The sequence below is a fragment of the Muscardinus avellanarius genome, assembly GCF_963383645.1.
Source record: "Muscardinus avellanarius genome assembly, chromosome: 8".
Taxonomy (NCBI): domain Eukaryota; kingdom Metazoa; phylum Chordata; class Mammalia; order Rodentia; family Gliridae; genus Muscardinus; species Muscardinus avellanarius.
The window spans coordinates 70,056,813-70,080,570 of record NC_137794.1 but is presented as its reverse complement, the minus strand read 5'-3'; the positions used below and the strand labels follow the sequence as shown (position 1 = coordinate 70,080,570).

Sequence of the window (23,758 nt, the reverse complement as noted above, 5' to 3'; positions counted from 1 at the left end):
CTAAAGATAGCACCAAGGGCAGAAAGAACATTTTATCTTTCTTCTCATGGGTTCCAGGGACATTGCACTGGAAACATAATAGGGCTAGGACAAGTTATTCTGGCTCTGCCCGCTCAGTACACACCTTCACATTTGCCTTCTTTACAACCCCAACTATAGCAATGAGTATTTAAGAGCAAGTCTTTGAAATTAAAACAATCTGGATCTAAATTTTAATTCTTACTCTTGCTAGCTAAGCAATTTGGGGAATCACTTTGAACCAGAATTTTCTCACTCACAATATGAAGAATCAATATCTATCTCAGAGGTGCAGGTGGGATGAAGTGAGCCAAAGCATGGCTCAGTCTAGGCACTCAACAGCTGGAATCTTTTAATATTTAAGCAGTATATTAGAGACGGGGTCATCAAATTTGGAACCAAAGCTGAGCCTCCACTTTTTGATAGCTATTTACATAGGCTGGGAAGCAGTGGAGACTTGCCTTAGTCTGGTCCAGGGCCCCAGCCTTCCACCTTGCAGAATGATGACTGTGAAATGCTGGCTGGTTCCTCAGCCATGAGGATTATCGTGTGTCTAATTTTGAACTGGATTATCTAGTCTTTGAGCTTTCTCTTCAGAAAATCAACTGAGAAAATACTGGGCTTAGTATGAGAGGAAGGGGCTTCTCTTATTGATAGGCTTTACTTTTACAGTATTATGCCATAGTAAAATTTTTCACTGACTTTTGGGCCTGTGAAAACAAGTGTTACCATTGTTGATTCTTGGGCATGAATTTGGTATTGTTCCAAATTCATTCCTGCATTATTTATACATTTGCAGCTCTAGAATAAAGATTAGCCTTTTCTTTTTTATAAATATACTTTTTTGTCTTCTTTCTTTTTCTTCCTTTTCATTTCTGGTAACAGAAAAGACAATGCGTTCCTTCTGAAAATGAGGCAATGTCAAGCAGTATGCTAAAGATAATGATTCTAGAACCTGTAGGCTTGGATTTGAATCCAGATGTACTTGGACCATGTTACCTTGGGCCAACATTCATCCTCCTGTGGCTTATATTCCTCCTGTGGAACATGAAAATAGTAGAATTGTTGTTTCACCTTCAGTTCGTATGTATTATACATGGAATATATCTGGTAATGATATAGTAAGTGTTGTATGTGTTTGTGCCACCAATTATTCTAGAAGCTTCTCAAACATAATACTGATTGCTAAACTGGGCATGGTGGCGCATGCTTGTAATCCCAGTTCTTGGGAGGCTGAGACAGGAGGATCACAGGTTCACAGCCAGCCTCAGCTACTTAGTGAGGTCCTCCGCAAATTAGTAGGACCCTGTTTCAAACTAAAGAATAAAAAATAGGGTTGGGGGTATAACTCAGAGGTAGAATGCCCCTGAGTTCAATCTTCACTTGTATATACATCTTCACTTGAAATCGACAAGTCAATAGATCAAGGAAAAGAGAATATGACCTTAGTTGAGCAGTGGAGAATCTGAAAATCGCCTTTCCTATCTAATAAAATGTAAAGTAATGCTGGATGGTGGCACAAGCCTGTAATTCTAATACTTGGGAGGCTGAGACAGGAAGATCACAGGTTCAGCAACTCGGCAAGACTTTCATTTTCCTAGTAAAACCCTCTTTCAAAACAAAAGGGCCAAAGTGTTGTTCAGGCATAGAATGCCCCTGGATTCAATCCCCAGTACCAGAAAAAGAGAGTGTAACTGCCACCTGCCGACTCAGGTATGGATTATGGGCTCAGGTTCAGGTGAATCTTTTAACACTGTTACATAGTTAATGTCACTGCATAGTGTCTTGGAGAGCCAGCCACATGGCTCTGGAGGGCAAACTGTGATATGGCTTAGACAAACTTAGACAAGGAAGGAAGAAGGAGCTAAAAAATAGCCAACTTCTCTGGTAGGAATGGGCACAGTCAAAGCATCGCGTCCGACTTCCTCGCCTCCTTCTGGTGAAAGCCACTGTAGAGAAACAAGCATGACAAGGACACCATTTCATCCTATAACTCTGTGCCTTGCCAGTTACCATGTCCAGTTGTCAGAAGCCCCTCGCAGGTGTGCCACAGCTAGATAAAAGTATGTCTCACCCAGCCTCAATGGCTCACTTTTACAGAATGACCAGGTCGAACCCACAACTTCCCACGAAGTTGTGTTAGTTGGACAACATCAGCCTTCTAGAACATAAAATTCCCTCCGTCAGTGGATATCTGGCCATACCTAGGGCCACTTCAGGTCTTAACTTCAGGTCTTAACTTCATCTGTATGGCTACCTCTTTCTGGATCTATTCTAGCCTAAACTTACCTTTTCTCAAAGCTTGATAGACTTTGGCTTATCATTTAGTATAGCAATAGAAATTTCCCAAGCCACTTCAGGTCTTAACTTGCTCTGGGTTTCTTCTCCGTTGAGTGTATATACTTGGACTTTCTTAATGCCAGATGCAGGTGGTTGTTCAGGAAACTGTTGTAACCACATTATCTCTTAGCACTAAACCTCTCTAAAACTTCCCTTACTTGAAAACATCTATGTTAGCTGGGTGTGGTGGCGCGCATTTGTAATCGTAACATTTGGGAAGCTGAGACAGGAGGATCGTGGTTCACGAACAGCCTCAGCTACTTAGTGAGGCCCTTTGCAACCCACTGAGACCCTGTTTCAAAATAAAGAATAAAAAAAATAGGACTGGGGGTGTAGCTCAGAGGTAAAATGCCACTGGGTTTCATCCTCAGTGCCACACACAAAAAAAGACTATCTTTATCCTAATTGTAATAAATCACTCAGATGAGGACAAATCAGTGGGAGGAATCAAATGCTTGGAGGTAAATTAAATGTTAGTGAACCAACTCTTGCTTGAGAGACTACGAGTTTCTTTGGAAAGATTAGTATACTAACACTGTTTAAGACAGATCTTAAATCTCCAATGTTTTTTAGTCTAACTTTGAATTCTGGTTCACTAGGAAGCTGTAGCATTCACTTTTGATTCCTGACCCGTAGAGATACTGCTGTTTGCTTACCAAACAGCCCTCTCTGACATCTTACTTTGGTTAACTTAAACGGATATTTTAGCTCCAGGGAATCAATCCTTTAAAAATCTGTCTTGCAATGAAATCCTACTCATTCATAAAGAACAAAATCATGTCACTTGCAGGAAAATAGATAGAGCTAAAAAAAATTTTATATAAGTCAGATCAGCCAGTCTCAGAAAAATCAAGGGCCCATATGTTTTTCTCATGGAGAAGCTAGAGAGAAAATAGGACATAAACCTCAGATATGAGGGAGACTGGTAAAATTGGGGGAGCGGGAGAAAGGTGGAATGAGGGAGAGATGGAAGACAGTTGAAATGTCTATACATAAAGATATCATTACCAGTCTATCTAACAGGTATGGGAGCATGCGAACAGGATGAGACTTAGAGGAAAACACCAAGTGCTATGTGTTTAGCACTTTGATCATCACTACAATGTGTAATTATAGTGTCCTGGTAACTATACCTAAAGTGGACACTTGTAAATACAGAAGGAAGGACAACTGATGGTGCCGTTACAAGGAGGTAGAAGAAGGAAGGGTCTAGATCGCCGGAGAAGGATCTGATTCTGGATGCAGGAAGATTACCCCTTCCCCTGCAAAAGGCATGCTGAAGCAGAGTGGGCCGAGAAGGGGACAGGATGATAGTCTTTAGAAGACCTAATCCAGCTCATGACCATTGGCTTCAGTCTTACTGGTGAAGCAAGATTCAAGGTCTTTGTGGAGATGGAGGTGGGCAGAAACTGGATGAGGATACTTTCTATGTGGAATCCTGTTCATATTCTCAGATCTTAAACCCAAGTAGTGAATAGCCGAGCCTTCAGACTGAGTGGTCATGCACACTCTGGGGAAGATAACATGCGTGCCCTTTACTTCTCCTTTGTGCTCTGATGAATGAATCTTCACATGGCACCAACGCAAGGGAGATAATTTCCTGATGGTCAGGCTCATATGAGTTTTCCCATGGACCATGAGCAAATTTCTTGTTTCTGAAAGAGATGGTATAATTTAGCCATGTGCCCTCTTAAAGAGCCCTTTCTAGAAGCCATCAAATTGTTGATATCACATTTTTCTAGGTTCTCCTGCAATTTGGAAATACTTAGGATATACATATGTAGTACTGGTAATTGAAGAAAGTCCCAGAAACCAATATGATGTACACTGCGATTATCCCAAAGAGGAAGTAAAAAAAAAGTAGCAAAAAAGCTGAAGCCAAAGCCAGGTGTGGTGGTTCACGCTTGTAATCCCAATACTTGGGAGGCTGACAGGAGGATCACAGGTTTGCAGCCAGCCTCGGCTACTTAGTGAGGCCCTCTGCAGATTAGTGGGACCCTGTCTCAAAATAAAGAATAAAAAATAGGGATAGGGATATAGCTTGGAGAAGGAATGCCCCTGAGTTCAATTCCCAGTACTGGGGGGGGGGGGGGCTAGAGCCAATAAATAAAACAGCTTCAGCAATGCTTAAAAACTGATGAAAAAACCCTCCTACCTCTGCTGTCACGAGCACCCCCAAATCTATAATCTATCACTGGTTGGGAGCTGACTAACGTCTCACATTTCAGACAGTTTGGAAAAACTCCAGGTCAAAAAAACATACTTCTCAACCTACAAGACAAGTGAAAAATGGGCCGTTTAGGTTTCTCTGAACACCTGCTCGGTGGAATCCCCCAAGGGGGTGTCAAATCAAAATGAGTGAATAGTGGGGAAAAGTCTCCAAACTGCTCAGGTCTAGACAGCTCACAAGACGATTCTTTACCAAGAAAGTCGCTCCTCCAGGTTTAGTAATTAAGAGCTGTATTTCTATGCATGGACTCAGCCCACTGCCTCTTGGTAAAGATTTGCTCTCTGTAATCTAAAGTTAAAGATAATCAAACATTGTTGAACTAAGTCTTGACAATATTCCTGGTGGTGAGCTGTTAAGAGGCAAAAATATTTGTCAAAAATTTGGCTTGGAGACAGAGAGATAGACCAGGTAGTAACTTGGAAAGTTCAAGTTCTGGATACACTTCACATATAAAAAACTAAAGTCTAAAACAAAACAATGTTCTTGGAGATTATACTATGAAGTGCCACATTTTAACTGAAATGGTTGATCCCTGAAAGTCTGGTCTGGTGCCATAACGAAGATCCTAGGGAAGGAAAAATTGAATTAATAATTACTAGTATATGGGCTTGCTGCTGCTTAGACAAGAGTGTTCCAGATCCTACTACCTCCACGGGGACCAATCTTTACCAATTATTCTCATCCCGCTTCTACTGGCTCCTCATAACTCTAAGAGCATTCCCAAATCTCCATCATCCTAGAAAAATTCCCCTGACACTTCTTCCCTGATAAGCCATCAATGCCTCCCTTGTCCTTTTACTGGCAAGCTTTTCTAAAAAAAAATCATGATGTGGCAGAGAGTGCTAGACTTAAAACACGACAATCCTATTAAAATGCTCACCTGGCCAATGAAGAGCTAAGTGACCTTAGGAAAGTCTCCTTGCTTCAAGTAAAATGGCACAATAATACCTTCAAAAAATATAATGGAATAAATGGTACCCATGAATCCTATGCTCCTTGATTCCTCCTTTACCATTCACTCCTCAGTTCACTGATCAGAGGAACTCTAGATGAAAAAGAAAATCCTATGGAGGAGCAAACAAGACAACCTAAAGGAGGAGAAAGGAGGGGGGGAGGAAAATCTCTAAAACACACAATGTACTTAAACATATCGAAGTCAACCACTAAGCCGAGCAAGGGAGGGAGAGAAGGGGAGGAAATGGGGTGGGAATTGGGTAGGGGTTAAATCAGTGATGTGTGTATGTCTGTACACACAAGTTTTTTTTTTTATGGTACTGGGGTTCCTGGAAGCCCTTCTACCTCCGGGCTACACTCCCAGACCTATTTTTTTTTTTATAATTTTGAAACAGGGTCTCGTAAGCCAGCGCAGCTGGCTTCGAACCTGTGCAATCCTCCTGTCTCCGCCTCCCAAGCGCGGGGATTACAAGCATGCGCCACCACGCCCGGCCCTACACACAAGTTTTTTACCCCAATATGATGTATGAATATAATGCACCAATAAAATTTTTAAAAATAAAATAAATAAATAAATAAATAAAAAGAATATGATCCCATATTCTACTGAGTCTTTATTCATGGTCAGCATCCACACCCTCATTAGTCCAATGAAATCAGCATCCGATTCCTAGTCTATTATATTCTGTGGTGTCTGCTCTTCCTGGATCCTCCCTCCTGGGTCCTTTCCTCTCCTGATCTTTCTGTTGTACTTCAGTGGGCTGACAACTACATCTCCATCATCCTGAAGGGTTTTTTTTGTTTTGTTTTGTTTTTTGCCTTACCCAAATGTTATGCTCAGGCTCCCTGGATGGCATTTTGTCAAGGTAAACACTCACCCTGTATAGAACAACTCTTGGAGTGCTTTTCCTTTCTACTCTCCTCACTCACCTGCTTTCTCCTCACTAGTGACTTCACCTGAATATGTTTCAGAAGCACCTCCCTGGTGGGTCTGAAACTCATCTTACTTATTTTGCCCCTACTAAGTCTTTTCTCCAATACTCCATTTTCTAGTTAGTGACCTCTTTGGTAAAAATTAAAATTCTCATTTCTGACCCTTTCCCCTCTTAGTATTAAATCAAATTTAATTAATTAATTAATTAATTGGTACTGGGGATTGAACGCAAAGGCATTCTACCTCCAAGTTATACCCTTAGCCTGATTTTTCTCTTATTTCTTCTTTTGAAGCAGGGCCTCTCTAAGTTACTGAGGCTGGCTTTGAACCTGTGATCCTTCTGTTTCAGCCTCCCAAGCACTGGGATTATAAGCATGTGCCAGCACACCTGGCACATCAAGTTCCTTTAACTTTACATCCTATGCTCCCCTGCATTTTCTTTTCCCCTTAGTTCAGGGCCTTATCTATACTTTTTTTTTTTTTCAGTAATGGGGATTGAATCCAGGGGCATTCTATTTCTAAGCAATACTCCCAGCCCTATTTCTTATTTTTTTTATTTTGAAACAGGGTCTCATTGAGTTGCAGAGGGCCTTTATTACTAAGTAGCTGAGGCTAACCGTGAACCTGCAATCCTTCTGTCTTAGTCTCCCGAGTACTGGGATTACAAGTGTGCACCACCACACCTGGCTTTCATCTGTACTTTTGACATTGCTTCCTAACTGGCTTCCTGTCTCTAGTTACTTCCGTTCCCATTTCACTCTCCATGCTAGAATCAAGTGATCTCTATAAAGCAGTCAGAGAGTGCTACATTCATGCCACAAACCTCTTTAGATAGGAGAGCCCTCTGAGGATGTCTCTTCCAGAGCATACCCTCCTTATTCCTCAAGTTCAGCCCATCAGTACCTCCTGCATGTCACATACTCAGCGAAGACCATCCTAACTGGCCTATTTCCCCACTCAACTTCTGGACTGGATCATTTGCCTTCTAGCCTGGTGCCTTTATTACCCCACAAGTATCTGTACTTTATGTGCTGAGAATTGTCCTCATGTCTTTTCCCAGTTAGTCTGAGTTTTTTGGCAAAGAGTACAATTTTTGTATTTCCCAGCACCTGGAGCTGATTCTGACACTCAAATGCTTTCTCTTTATGTTGACAAATTTACAGAATGAGTGAAGTGATAATCTAAATATACAATTAGTCCATCTTGAAAGGTTATTCTCCATTTCATATTCATTGGATCTATTTGACCTTTTCTGTTTGACATCACATGCCGTCAAGATTTATTTAAAAAAATGTAATATCTTTAACTGCTGACTCATTTAGTCATGAGATTGGGATGGCTTGACTGGTCATACAAAAAACTAAATATTTTGCTTTGCTCAAGATGGGAATTAGTCTGGAGACAATAATTTTACCAAGTATTTCCTGATTTATATGCTTTTTAAATTTTCTGGTGGTTACTCTCCATAACAAATGGGACAAATAGTCTTCATTCAGTCTGTCCTTTGATTGCCTCAAAATGAGGTAGGATAGAAGAAATATTAGACAGAAAGCAATAAGAATTGGGAAGAAAAGAAAAAATATAGTTTTAGACTCTGGAAAATTCATGATTTCTAACTCTTCTATAAGGTGTGTTCTATCTTAGGCAAAAGCCTCAATGAGCCTACACCCTTAATTACACTGGCCCTCACACCTGTGATCCTTCTGTCTCAGCCTCCCAAATACTGGGATTATAGGCTGGTACCACCATGCCTTGCTAATTTCTGTTTTTTTGACAGTAGTCATTCTAGTGGTTGCCAGTTGGTATCACATTGTGGTTAATTTGTATTTCCCTAATGATTAGTGATATTAAACATCCTTTAATGTATTGGCTATTTGTATGTTTTCTTTGGAGACATGTCTATTAAAGCCCATTGCATACAATATGTTTGTGTGTGTGTCTTGTGTGTGTGTGTTTGTGTTGTGTGTGTGTGTGTGTGTGTGTGTGTGTGTGTGTTACTGGGAATTTAACTCAGATGAATTCTACCTCCAGGCCATACTCCCACCTCTATTTTTATTTTGAAACAGTGCTTACTAGGTTGAGAAGAGTCTCCCTATTTGCTAAGGCTGTTTTAGTACTTGTAGACCTCCCCAATCTCAACCTCCCAAGTATTGAGATTACAGAAGCATGCTACCATGTGTGGCTTTATTCATTATTTTAAATTGGGTCCAGGTATGGAGACACACACACTTGTAATCCCAGCACTTGGAAGGCTGAGACAGGAGGATCTCAGGTTCAAAGCCAGCCTCAGCAGTTTAGTAAGGCTCTCTGCAGCTTAGTGAGACTCCTTAGTGAGACTCTGTTTGAAAACAAATAACAAGAGGGCTGGGGCTATAGCTCAGAGGTATAATGCCAATCTCCACTATTACAAAATATATTTTTTTAGTTACTTCAGTTCCTTATGTGTTATGGATATTAACCCCTTACTAGATATGATTTGCAAATATTTACTCTCACTATAGCTTGTCTTTTACTCCAATTTTGCCCAAAGTTTAATATTAATGAGGTTCAATTAATCTATTTTTGGTTGTCTGTGCTTGGCTGTCACAAATACGTTAAGACTTAATGCTGATAATTTCCAGTACAAGTTTTATGATACTTTTATAACTATTAAAACTCTTATCTTAAGTTTTCTTTTTCTCATGCCCCAAATCACTGGTCTCAACACCAACATAATTACTACTTTTACACTGTTTATATCCAAAAGATTCATAATGATACCACCATAAGCAATTTTGCTTACTGAGATAAGTTTTTTATTTTTTGAGAGGACTTCAATTATTAAAATGTTTAGTTATATGTAAATTTATATATTTGAAGTCTAGCTTTGGTCTTAATTGTTTCTGTCCCATTTCTGTCTTTCTCTTCTCTCTCTCTCTCTTCTCTCTCTCTCTCTTTCTCTGTAGCCTCAACTGTTTTTGGTTTGAACTTCCACTTTATACTTGAGTGGAATAGTATATTATTTAAGCATATATTTTATTTTTGCAATCCCCCTTTCTTGGATAAGTATTTTGCACATGTTTTTTCTACCTTCCTTTTCTTAAAATACATTCCTAAGGTCATCAGGCCATACAGCAAAAAAAAATTACTCATTACTTTTGTGTGTTTGGTACTGGAGATTGAACCCAGGGGAATTCTACCTCTGAGATACACCACCATCCTCTTTTAAAAACTAGTTTCAAAACAGGGTCTAACAAAATAGCTGACAGTCTTAAGTTGCAAAGGCTGGTCGATCTTCCTATCTCAGCCTCCCAAGTACTGGGATTACAGGCATGCCTCACCACTCCTAGCTACTCATTACCTTTTAAATAGCAATATAATATGTCTATTTTAGGAGTCATCCATTTTATAGACACATTAGTTTGTTCTATTTTATTGTTTGAGTTACTACAAATGCATAATCTCGCACATACATCCACCCTTAATATTGCCATATTTGGTTAATCATGTGATCACATTTAGATACAGAACTTTTCCCAAAAATATTTAATACATTTCTTTAAAAATATCCTAAAAGAGGACAATACTGCTATTACATATGATTAATGGTAGTTGGTTTTCAAGAAGAGAAAATAATTGCATTGGCTGTAAGGACCAAAACTAATAGTGACAAAGAAAACATAGAATTTATTTAAGGAACATTTATATATGTTGGGGGGGTTGATATTCAGGGAGAATAGGATACACTGGCAACATTTTTATTTTGGTTAATTAAGATTCCTTCCATTTATCTTTCTGAAGGTGAATTTGATAGAGTATCCATATCCATTCTATTATAGTCCATGGCCCTTTTGTCACAGGAAAATGCAATAATCCATGGGGTTCTTGGCTTATGTGGCAGAAAAGAATGCCTTGGTCCAATCAGAGATAAAGACAGGTTCATTTAGGAAAGTAAGGGATACCCATTTGAGGAAGAATGCAGGCAATCTCAAAAGCTCTGAGCAAAGAGTCTTTGCTGCTTTTATGGTTCTTTTATAGAACCCTCATGAGAGAATGGGTAGGGTTGCACAGTAGGGGTAGAGGTTTGGATTTCCTCTTAATCCTCCAGTTGCAGGATCCTTTGTTTACTAAGCATCTCAGGAATCTCAGGTGGGAAGAGAAATACAGTCTCCGACAATTTAGCAAGGCCCACAGCAACTTAACAAGACCCTATTTCAAAATGAATAGAAATGGGAGGGAATGTCATTCAAAGGTTTTAATATCTCTGGGTTCAATCTCCATTACTCCACCCCATCCCACCTCCCAATAAAACCCCAGAAAATAGCCAGTGTTGGGAGGATGTGAAAAAATCAACTCTTGAACTCCTTGTGGAAATGTAAAATGGTGCTGAGGTAGAATGGAAGAAATAAAATTTTAGGTAGGAAGGAGATGAATTGGGAAGGAAAGAAAAATATAGTTTTAAAATCTGTAAAGGTCATATGTCCTATATGGTGTGTCTTAGACAGAAGCCTTGATGAGCCTACAGCCTCTATCATGATGCCCCTTTTCCCCACCTGAGATTCCCAAGATACCTAGATCCATTAGAAGGGACAAGGTCAGATACCACCCACCCCCTCCCATGGGTTCCAGGAGGTGAAAGTCACCCATGCTCTAGGACCCCTAAAAAGGAAGGGTCCCAAAGACCCCAGGGGTCTTCCTCTCATGCTTTTGCTCCGCCCATGCTTTCAAGATAGCCAGTGTTTCCGCTGAACATGTATCTTTACTTAAATTAAAACTTCTGCCTTTATCTCTGACTGGTGTGTGTTGAAATTCTTTTTGCCACAGAAGCCAAGAACCCACAGAATTTATTGTGTTTCCCATGACAGTACGGCTGCTATGGCAAAGTTTATAGTGACTCATCAAAAGCATAAGAATAGAGCTACCACATGATCTAGCAATTTCACTTCTGGTTAAGGACTCCCCCAAAACTAAAGGCAGAGTCTCAAAGACACTTGTAGACCCATGCTCAAAGCAGTGTTGTTTGTAGTAGCAAAAATGGGAAGAAGACCTAGTGTCCAGTGTCCATCAATGGATGATAAAGTATGAATACATACTATGAAGTAGTGCTCAGCCCTAAAGGAAATTTTGACACCGGCTACAACATGAATGGATTTCGATGACATCGTAATACATGAAATAAAGCAATAACAACAAAAATACTGCATGATTCTAAGGTAGGATAGAAGAAGTAAAATATTAGGTAGAAAGAAAAGGAATTGGGAAGGAAAGAAAAATATAGTTTTAAAATCTGGAAAGGTCATAATGTATAACTCCTAAAGGGTGTGTCTTAGGCAGAAGCCTCGATGGGCCCACAACTTTAATGGCCCTTTCCCCACCTGAGATTCCTGAGATGCCTAATGAAGAAAGAATCCATTTTTGAGGACAAGGCCACACATCAGTTCCAGGGGATAAAAGTCCAAACCTGCCCCCATCTAGCCATTTGTGTCTAGTCACCACATACTCTAGGACCCCTATTAAAAAAGGATCTCAGAAACTTCCAAAGCCCCTCAAGCCTCTCAAGGCTTTCAAGCTCACAGGCCTCTCATGCATTCATGATGGCCAGCATTTCCCCTGAACGGAAGCCAAGAATCCACAGAAGTTATCGTGTTGCCCATGATAATTCCCCTAGCATGCATGTCTAAAAGTACTAGAATCCACAAAAACAAAGTAGATGAATAGAGTGGGTGCTGGAGACTAGGGGAAATAGAGAAGAATTATTTGAAGACAGTTTGTTTTGTAAGGCAAACAAATGAAGTCTCCTTTAATCTGTTCTCTGCCTTTCTAGTCTTTGAATTCAGTAGCAGGACAATAGTGAACAAATGTGCCTCTGAATGTACAATGTTCATCCCTCTGTGCCTTTTATTTTTATTTGTTTATTAGTACTGGGAATTAAACCCAGCGGCATTCTTCCCCCAAGATATACTTCCTGTACTTTGTAGTTTTTATTTTGAAACCATCTCTCTAAGTTGCTGGAGGGTCTCACTAAGTTTCTGAGGCTGGTCTTGAACCTGATTTTTCCTGTCTATGCCTCCCAATTCTGGAATACAGGTGTGAGCCACCCTGCCCAGCTACCTCTGTACCTTTTCACATGCCATTCTCTCTCCCTGCAATGTTCTTTCCCTTCTTTACATCTGGTGAACAATCTTATAGGTTGGGTCCCTTTTCCCTCCCCTTATGGGACCCTGCAGCTGGGACAAGAGGTGGAGCCCCAAAGGTCAGAAGAGGAGGTGGGGCAGACTCCAGATATCACGAGAGGACTGGCATTCTCCCATCTTGCCAGCCCCACCCCAAGACTCCGGCTACATAAGTACCCTCACTTCCTCTCTCGGGTGCGACTCTGCTGACCAATAGCGCCCCTATTATCAGTCCGCAAACCTCATCCAAGAGCAACAATTGATTAAAGAGGTCTGGTCTCACTCCCCTTTGATGAATTTTGCCTCCCTTGCGACCCCCAAGTCAATTTCAATGTTACATCTGGTGCTGAACCTGAGGGGATTTATTTATTTATTTTTACCCCTTCCTGAGCCCCTTTGACTCCCTGGTGGTTCCACCAGGACCCTAAGGAGAGCCCTCTGATTTGCTTCCAGGAACCTGTACTCTCCAACCCTTGATTGGACCGACTGCTCTCGAAGAGGGTGAGTTCCCTTCCCTTCCCCTGGTCAGCAGGTCATTGCCTCCAACTTTTCTGTTTGTCCAAATGTGCAGCCACGTCAGAGTTGCCCACAGATAACCAGGTTGTCCTCTTCCAGCCCTGAGAAGGGAGTGGAGACATCCTTCTCATCCGCTTGGCCGTGTTACCAGATGTTGATCAGGATAACAGGGATGCCTGTCTCCTGTTCTTTGTTCTTACCTGTGGACCAGACATGGGAACCCCAAATTCCAAAATAGATCCCCAGTCCCCGCTGGGTTGTTTCCTTGCTAATCTCCAGACTCTGGGGCTATCAGAGGATTTATACCCTAAGCACCTCCACTTCCATTCATACACAGCATGGCCTGAGTATGAATTGGATAAGGGTCTCAGTGGCTCAAAAATGGAACTCTGGATTTTAATATCCTGACAGATCTCAGCAATTTTTGTAAGTGGTCTGGTAAATGATCAGAAGTCATTTATGTCCAGACCTTTTTCTTGTGCTCCCATCCCTCCCTTTGTTCCCACTCTTTCGCTGCCCCAGTCATGCTGGCTCAAGACACTTCCAGCCATTTTACCCAACCTCCAACCTCTCTCCCCATCAGCCACCATTTTCTAATTCTGCTGAGTTGCCATCTTGTGACTTTGCCGAGTTATAGGTGCCATCTTCTGATTCCACCCCTGATTCCACCACTTCACCACCCTGACCATCACCCTACCCTACAGTTAATCTCCCTCGCCACTGGAGTCCGCCATCCCACCCCTGGTTCCCTATATCTACCCCTTCCTCTCTGATCTCAACCCACCATCGGAGCCCCCTCTGACGGCCTCTCACCCTAACCCATTCCTCCCTCCCTTGCCATCTTCCCTTAAGAGACCAACCCTTACCTGCCCCTCACCTTCCCCCATAAGTCACCATACCCGCTCCAAATAGCCCCCTTCTCTCTTGGCCCCACTCCACAAGGTGGCCAGTGTCATGTCTCTTTCTCCCTCCCGGACCTTTCTCAAATTGAAAGAACACTGGGTTCTTTTTCCGCCAATCCATCCAGTTTTATTAAGGAATTTCAATATATTATTCAAGCATATGATCTCACATGATGAAATCTTCATGTTACTTTAACCTCTGCCTTAACTCCTGATGAATATGATTGTACCTTAAAGGCTGCCTGAGAACAGGCCAACCAGACTAACCCTGCCCTCCCTCCTGGAGTGGCCATAGTACCTTCTGAAGATCCCCACTGAGATTACCAGCCAGCCCCAAACAGTGGTGGTGAGGGAATAAAAAAAGAGAGACCATGTGATCCTGTGCCTCCTTGGTGGAATGTGGGCTGCTTCCCATAAGGCAGTTAACTACAATATACTTAAGGAAATCACCCAAGGTCCAGATGAAAACCCAGCCATTTTTCTTAATCAGCTTCAGGAGGCTTTCACAACCCATTTCATTTGGCAATTGGCTCCTGACATTGAGAAAAAATTTAAAAAGGCAGGGGACGGCCCTCAGACTCCTATTTGAGATTTGGTGAACATGGCATTTAAAGTTTGTAAACAGTAGTCTGCTTAATGAGTAGTAAATTTATCCTCTAGTTTGATAATGCATACACAGGTCTATACCTGTAAATAAAAGAAAAGAAATTATTACCTCCTAATTAGGTAAAAAGAGTTGAAGTTACAGGGAATTTTTAGTGATTCTAGAAATTTATTTCCTTTCTGTGGTGATTGAATAGATATCTACCTTGTAATCTTTCAAGTTGTACATAAGTGTTTTAAATAGCTTTCGCCATTTTTATCTGACAATACTCAAAATGACAAACTGTCTGATTTACTTTCATTGAAACTTTTTTGTGTATGATACTGGGGATTGAAGCCAGGGACATTCTTCTACCTCTGAGTTACACCTCCAGCCCTGTTTTACCTTCTATTTTGAAACAAGGTCTCACCATGTTGCTAAGGTTGGCCATGAACCTGCAATCCTCCTGTCTCAGCCTCCCAAGTACTGAGATTACAATGATACCTTGATCAGCTTATTGGAACTTCTTGATGTTCTGAAAAGGAATATTGACTAAATATATATCTTTTTTATTCCAGCCTCTTTCATTGAATAAAAATACCAATTCCATTGTATTTACATTAAAATTCACAAGAGATCTGTCATAGGTAGGCAATGAGGAAGAGAAAAGTAGGTTGAATAAAAAATTAGGTCAAGTTAGATTCCAGGGCATGCTAGAGTTTGGCATACAGTAGGCAATACAAGCAGCATGTGGGAGTTTGCTTTTGACAAAATAAGCAGTAGTTCCTGCTACTGGGGCTGACTCAGGATTTTTCCCTTTTCTGTTTTGGAGAGTCTTATCTCCTATAAGTCACTTGGTAGATAACATGCAGGATATTGTTCCAAGATGTTTTTTCAGCCGGAGACATTTAAGTATATGGTTGATTCTATTTCTTGATGCTTCCCTTGGAAATCGAATGGCATCCTTAATCAATTCACAACATTTTTTGATATGGTTTTAGATAGAGCAAAGACCGTGCTTATTGTATGCCCTACAAAATCATATTTTATCAACACTCACACAATATAGAATCATCTTATAGCAGTGTTTTCCAGTGGATATTAACAGCAGCCACTGGGTATAAATCTCTCCTCTAAGGTTAAGGTTTCAGGAGAGCAGAAACCTGGGGGTGATTCTTTTATAGGGATTGAATCCAGGGAAATTCTACCTCTGAGCTACACCCCAGCCCTATTTTATTTTCTCTTTTGAAAAAGGGCCTCACGCTCTTGAGACTGACCTCAAAACCTGTGATCTTCCTGTCTCGCCCTCCCAAGTACTGGGATTACAAGCATTGGGGTGATTCTGAAGAATTATTTGAACCAGAAAATGCACAGTAAGTATAGAAATGTTTCTTAAGCCCATAGTGTGGTCTGTTCAAGGCCAAGCCCAGAAGACTGGTGTGTCATGCCATGGAGCACTGACTAGGTTCCCACCGTAAAATAGCCCTACCATATCTTGGTTGTGCTGTGCAACTGTCAGGTTTCAAAACGAGACGTGAAATATTAAGGGTCACTAAGAATGTTATTTCTTTTGCTCAGAAAGTTATGTAGAAAAGGAAGGGGAAAAATCTAACCCAGTAGTAAAAAACAATGTAGCCACATCATTTAACTACCTGATTTAGAAAGGATCAGCTCCCTACACTAGCAATGTGATTTGTTTTTGTTTGTTTTGTGTTTGTTTGTTTGGCAATGGGGTTTGAATTCTGAGGCATTTAATCTCCAAGCTATACCTCAGCCCTATTTTGTTATGGTACTGGGTATTAAACCCAGGGACAAGCCGGGCGTGGTGGCGCACGCTTGTAATCCCAGCAGTTGGGAGGCTGAGACAGGAGGATCATACAGGTTCAAAGCCAGCCTCAGCTACTTAGTGAGGCTCTCAGCAACTTACTGAGACCCTGTTTTCAAATAAATTATAAAAATAGGGCTGGAAGTGTAGCCTAGAGGTAGAAAGCCCCTGGGTTCCACCTCCCAGTACCAAAATAAAATAAAATAAACCCAGGGACATTTTAGCTCCAAATTATATCCCCAGACTTCTATTTTTTTATTTTGGATTAGGGTCCTATTAGGTTGCTAAGGTTCTCATGGAGTTGCTGAGAGTAGCCTTGAACCTGCAATCCTGATTTTTTAGCCTCCCAAGTACTAGGATTACAGGTCTGTGTCACCATACTAGCTGACCTCCCTAACTTTTGATTCCTCTTAAATGTGAGTGATGTGCTTCATGGGTATTCCACAAACTCATGAAAATAAAATGAAGTCAAAGGTGCAAAACAGTTTTGTCTCTATATCTCCATGCACAAATAAGGGCTCTTTTAAATTTTAAATACCATTAATATTATTAATTACCCAAAAATCTAAAACAATGACTGTACCAGTCTTACATTCCAACAATGATCATATTTGACAACATAGTCATTGGTGTTTATCTTTATATTACCCAATCAGTATGTATGTGTGTGTGTGTTGTATATGTTTGACACGGAAAAGAGGGATCATGCTCTAACCAGTAAAATACGGTGCAGTAATTTGTGTCTGGGGATACTAGTGATAGAACCCAAGAAAATTCTACCTCTGGGCCAAATCCTCAGACCTATTTTTTTATTTTTTTATTTTGGGCCTCAATAAGTTCTTGAGGCCAGGCTGGAACCTGTGATCTTCCTCCTGTCTCAGCTTCTCACCGGGATTACAGGCATATGCCACCATGCCCAGCTATGCAGTACCTTTTTAATGGGGTAAATTGTTATATACTGACATGGATCAGTGACATTTTATGTAAAATACAGTACAACAATTTATAGTACAATTCTGCAGGACATGGCATGTGGCTACCTTTGGGAAATGTATATTGCAATGATGTGATGTAACTTTGCTTTTTCTTAGTTTTCTACCATTTTATCTTAAGCTCTTAAGCGTATATATTGTAATTACTACATAATTACATAAAGATTGCGAGAAAAGGTAAGGTATAAACCAGCAGAAAAGAGACAATATGATAATGCTGGAGATACAAAGGTAAATGGTAGACAAAAAAAAAAATTAAAAAGGTCGAAAGTGAAGAATACACTGAGCATTTGGGAGGCTGAGACAGGAGGATCGCAGTTCATGGACAGCCTCAGCTAACTAGTGAGGCCCTTTGCAACTCAGTGAGACCCTGTTTCAAAATAAAGATTAGCCGGGTGTGGTGGCGCACACTTGTAATCCCCGTGCTTGGGAGGCTGGGAGGCGGAAACAGGAGGATCGCGCAGGTTCAAAGCCATTCTCGCTGGCTTAAGAGACACTGTTTCCAAATCAAAATACAAAACAAAGATTAAAAATTGGGGCTGGGGGTGTAGCTCAGATGTAGAATGCCCCTGGGTTCCATCCCTAGTGCCACACACACACAAAAAAAAAAAAAAAGAAAAGAAAAAAGAATACACTGAGACAATGGAAAGCAGGAAAGAATGTCTAGATGACAGTAGGCATGGTGCAGCTTTCAAAAGCACTCTTCTAGGGAATGGAAAAAGATTGATGGTGCCTTTTCTACTGCCAACTGCTTTGTTAAACACAACCTTTATAAACAGGATGTTCAGCTCTGCTGACTCTGTCCTAACGGCCCTGTGAGAGAAAAGCAAACAGAAGCCGGCACCAGGGTCTGCCCAGAGAGGAAGAACTAAATAGGGCCAGTGGTCGGGTGTTTTACAGTTTAAGGTTTTCACATCTCATTTTAAAAAATGCAGACAACAGCCATGCATTTTAGGGATGGGCTAGAATGGCAAGCTAATGGAAGTCAGGCGTCCCTGAAGAGTCCTGGCATTATTGGGTAACAGAATTTGACTAGTAAATAGCATTGCTCTCACCAAATCCTGACATCCTTTCCTGACATATCCGGTCATGTCCATGTACAAAATCCACATTTCCCGTTCTGATCACCACCCATTTGCAGTTCTCTTCCATCTATTTACACTGCAGTGGCCTACTTATTTGTCTCTTCACCTCTACCCTATGTCTCCCTTTTTTCTCTGTCATTCCTTTTTCCAAAAAGAAAAAAAGAAAGAAGAGAGAAAGTAAAAAAGAAAAATGTTTCTAAAATGCTGATAGGATAAAACCCAAACTCTTAACATGGATTCAAGGTGCTGCACCATTTGTCCCATCCTTATTCTTCCAGCTGCACCTAAGATCTCCCTCCCCTCAGAGCCTTACACACGCTGTTCCTTCTGACACAAGCTCTGCACCCAGGATCCACAGACCTGTTTATTCCAGCTTTCCCCAACTTCCACCATCCATTGTTGAAACTGTGTAATGACTGGATGGGGGATTCATAATACTATTCTCTCTACTGTTGTCTACATTGTATATTTACCAAAACAAATAGCTTTAAAATGTTTCCCCTATTCTGAAAGAATGAAAAACAATCATTGCCTACAGTTACTTTCTGAGTTTTATGTTTAAAAATATATTTCTCTTTTCATAAACTTTCATATAGAAACTATAGTGGAACCATTAAATGCCATATTTGAGTAACCACAGTAGACTCAGCTAGAAGTCCCCATGCTATCCCTATGGCATGCACAGGACAGAAAACCATAACTTTTAGGATCTTAATAAGCTGTTGTTGGCAAAAAAGTGAAATTGAAACTGACATGAGATAACCTAACAGAAAGGCCTAAAGTTCAATTCTCATTTCACTGTTTCCTTCTAAATTCTTATTTGAAAAGGGAATAGTTACAACTTCTAACCTAGTCCCAGTTTTTCATTTTGGGTGCATCTCTTTCCTTTAGCTCTTTGTTTAACAATTAATATTAGTAAAGAGGGTAAGCTTTATATTAATTTTAGATCTTAAAACCCCATAATATAGAAAGAAAAAAAAAGCAGTCACAAACAATGCCAATGTTTACTTTTAAAATGAAGTAATAATTCAAAAGAACTTTTTTCCTTTATCAATTTTTTCATAACTCAGGAATGTTTGCAGTAGAATCTACAAAGCCAAGAACAGGAATCACTGCTTCTCCTTCAGAAGACCTGACACTGCTGCTCTTCTCTTTTCTGCTGACATACTTGTGCAACATGCTGTAGTATTGGTTCTTGGGATTGAAAGTGTACAGTGAGGATATCTGCTGCCAGTCTTTCATGCTTGGGGTGCTGCATTCCTTTGGATGGGAGCACTCAAAGAAACATTTGATATTCTCTTTTGCCAGTTCAGTTGCATGCTCCTCCGCCTGACTTTTAAGGATCTCTTGCTCCTTCTCCAAGTAGATTTTCCAGAATTTCAGCTGCAGAAAACTGACTGGTGACATGCATCGGTTAACAGAGGTAAAAACCAGAAGGAAGATGATCACAGCAGCTATCAGAATCCAGCCCAGCACCTTAAGAAAACACAAGATAGCAATTTAGTCCCTTAAAAGACTTCAGCCTCCTCAAAGTTCAAACTACTCACCGTTTATGATAATGAACAAGCAAGTTCTAAGTCTTGACTCCTTTAGAGTGAGGAGTGGCAGAAAGTTTCCCAAATCCCCAGTAAAATCTCTAGCTTCCAAAGTCAGCCATCACCCAAATCAAGTCAAAGGTCCAGGGAAGAGCCTGGATATCACTTCCTTAGAACACAAAACATATGGCCTTCCCACAAATCTATTAATTCTAAACAACCTCTGATCTTCATAAGCCCAGAAGTAGCGTGGGAAGTGTCACTTTAGGACCGGGCAGACCCATTTGATTGAACAGAATCATTTGTTAACAATATTGCTTTCTCCTGGCTGGACAAATTTATGTGGATTCTAAGCATTCTCTATATAGTGGAGATAATCACATCCCATAGGGCTGTAACAGTAATGTAGGAGGTAAAGCACCTGCCACAGGTAGGCAGCCGGCTCACTCAGTGTCAGGAGCTACAGGAGTGTTTTCCTCCTTTTCATTAGTTTCATTTGAATAACTTCTCATCAGACACAGGTGCCAGTCCACTTTCTTTTAGAGTATCGCCCATCTGGAGAAAAGCCAGCCCCTCCGCGCCTCCCCACCGCGTGCCCCGCCAGCGCCCGACCTGGGACTGCGCCTTGAGCTCAGGCAGGAGTTCCTTTACGTCGGGTGGCAGGGTCTTGCTGCAGGGAACCTGCGGCAGCTTCGAGACACAGACAGAGTCGCGGTTCTGGCACAGGCGCTGCGCCAGGAAGATGCTCCCGCTGGCCGCGCACTCGTAGAAGGAGCCCCCGAGCAGCGCCACCGCCACCCAGGTGAGCGGCGCGAGCGCGGCGGCCGCGCTGATCTGCGCGCACACCAGGACCCCGCGCAGCCCCGAGCTGCACCTGGCCCGGGCACCCCGCGCGCAGCAGCCGGTCAGCAGGCGCCATGTGCGCGCGCTCAGCATGTAGCCCATGAGGAAGAGTACCAGCGCGGGCACCAGCAGGAACACCAGGCCGTAGGGCAGGTTCCAGGTGGCGCTGCAGGGGCACTGGAACACCACCGCGGAGAAGATGCGCTCCCCGCCCGCAGTCAGCAGGGTCACCAGGCCATAGCCCAGCGCGCTGTGGTACTTGAGGTGCAGGTCCAGCACTGCCTTAAACTTGTCCATGGTTCTCCTCTCTCCAGACACCGTGGACAGGCTCAGGAGTTTCTGCCACTTTGCTGCCCTCCTTGAAGTCAAATGGATTGGGTGGACTTGAGGCTGGGGCTTTCCATCCTACTGAGAAAGCAGTTTTGGAGAACGGAAGTAGGCTTCTTCAGCCAAATAGGTTTCACTTTCTCATTTAAATCAAGCCAAGTCTAGCCCCAGACCCTGACAAACACCCCTGTTAACTTTGACCTCCTTATACTCCGCCCTTCTAAAAGGCAGAGGTACTGATTACTTGTTGCTCACTCAAAAGCCCTTTGTATCTTTGTATCCTTTCCCTTTCCTTTCTGATTCAACACAGCCCCTGGAGCAAAAGGAGAAAAAACCCCAAATTTTGTCTGTTGAAATCATCCCAGTTCCTATGTCAACTCCCAGTTCCAAAAATCAGGATCATTTACAGGAAACATTGTAGAGAGTTTTAGTTTTTCTTAAGCTAAATCCCACCAAAGCCTAGAAAGATGTCAAATTCTAGTACTTCCATGATGCTCTGTCCCCCTCCTGACAGAATCACCTGCTTAGACAGTTCTCTCTTGCTCTTCCCACAAGACAATAGACTCACTATGTTGTGTTGATTTACTCATCAATGCAATTAGTTGATTTTTTTTTCTTTTTCAGGTGTGCCTTAATATTCAATACCTGCAAGAGTATCAAATTGTTACTGCAACCACACTGCATTGATCAGTACAAAGCAGGAGATAGAGCTTAGATGGTTGTTTAAAGAATACTACTAGTTCAACCAAAAAATTTCAAAGTCTATCTACATCTATCATGTTTCCTCTGCCTTCCTTTTTCTCAAGATGGTATTGCTCTGACACAAGCCACAACCTCTTCTATGACACTGAGCCTTACTCCTTGGCTCCAGTGTAAGGTGCAGTATACTTGGGGGGGGGGGACCTTGGCCCTGAAGTCAGGTGCATCATGTCTAACTTTGTGTTTAACATGATAGCCCCTTAAAGACTCAGCATCCTTGCTTGTCAGAGAAGGATAATGGTGTTCACTTCTCAAGATGGTGGAGATGAGTAATTGGGTAGCATACATGAAGTGCCTTCATGTAGGACATGTCAGTAAATGAGCACTCATTGTGAAGCATTCCCTCTTACACTGAAACTTTGAGAGTCAACAACAAATAACTACATTGCACAGAATTTCAGAATCCAGACAAATGCAGTTTCAGGCCCAGGATTGCATTCAGTTACTCAATGACCCTCTACTACTTTAAGAAGTCCCTTAGTTGCCTGCCTAGCCACAAGGATATGGAGATGCAGTCTGAGTGGACAGTTCTCAATGAACTGGATACTGGCAGCTATTAGGCTTGCTTTATTGAGGAAGGATGAGTAGCAGAAGGATCTAGAAGCATACTATTGTTTTCTTATTTCCACTTGCCTTCCTAACCATTTCCTTTCACCACCACCACCAGTGCCTCATATAATACCTATTTTAGAACCTGCATAGTACAGTGATAAATAGCTCTTTCTGTGTGTATTGGAGGCCAATTCTGGATCAGGGTCTTCAGTGTCTTGGAAGATAGTTGGAGTCCTATTTTTTTAAATTAGACCAGGTCTCTTGCCAGGCATCCTATAAACTTGCAGCAAAATAGTATGTTCTGCTCTAATTACCTCTAATTCTCCATTTTCAAAACGAATAAAACAAAATCTTTTCCCCTCATGCCTTGGGTAACTCTTATTGTTAGACTCCTCACCCCATACCTCTCCCTTGCGGTGTCCTCTCTCATTTACACTCCTCATACTCTGTCCGGAACAAATCTCCCTGGAACCACAACCTTTGTGCAGATGAATTTATCCAAGTCTCCTCTAACTGAAACCTAATTCTCTCACGTTTCTCAAACCAGGATGAAGACTGGCATTTCCCGAGTACCCTGTACAACACTCAAACCAGAGCTTTGTCCTAATCCTCTAATACTTCATCCCCTACAGAGGCTCAAGCAATTCAGCACCATCTCAATTCAGTACCATCTCTTCTTCTATCTCACTTCTACTATGCTTCCATTCTCTTCATTTAAGGCTTTAATAAAGGTGACAAACTACTCTCTGTCTCCTGTTTAGTCGAGGAATTGGTTTCAGGCATTTTTAGCTACAGAAACTTTTCTGTCAGCCCATATTCCAACTAAATTAATTCATTAGCCCATTTATTAATCTCTTCAGTCATTCATTAAACATTTAATAAGCACCCAGGATATTCCAGGTAACTACAAAAAGTGTCCGATGTTGCTATATACAATGAACAGAACAAACATGTCCTGCTCTCCTGGGTGTATAGTGGAGAAGATATAGAAAGTGGATGGTCAGGAAGAGGTCTAAAGATTATGTAGGGACTGCACATGGAATAGTATGCTAGAGAGTGTCTTGATGGAAGTCTCTCTGATGAGATGGCCTTAAATAGGAATGACAAAGAGGCAGGAATAAAAATGAGTTTTGTCTGAAAGGCCAAAGTGTTAGGAAGATTGGGAGTAAGAAGCTAGGTGGCATGTTCTGGGGCCAGGTTCAAAGACTTCA

General features: G+C 41.5%; 1 protein-coding gene across 1 annotated transcript; it reads right to left on the bottom strand.

The window, feature by feature from the left end:
• Positions 1 to 19,590: 19,590 nt before the first annotated feature.
• On the bottom strand, positions 19,591 to 21,206 carry CALHM6 (calcium homeostasis modulator family member 6; the record flags this gene model as incomplete). The annotated part of the gene is made up of 2 exons (XM_080700109.1): positions 19,591 to 20,007; positions 20,679 to 21,206. The coding sequence occupies 2 exons, from the start codon at positions 21,204 to 21,206 to the stop codon at positions 19,591 to 19,593; spliced, it is 945 nt and encodes a 314-aa protein (XP_080556235.1).
• Between the last annotated feature and the right edge of the window lie 2,552 nt (positions 21,207 to 23,758).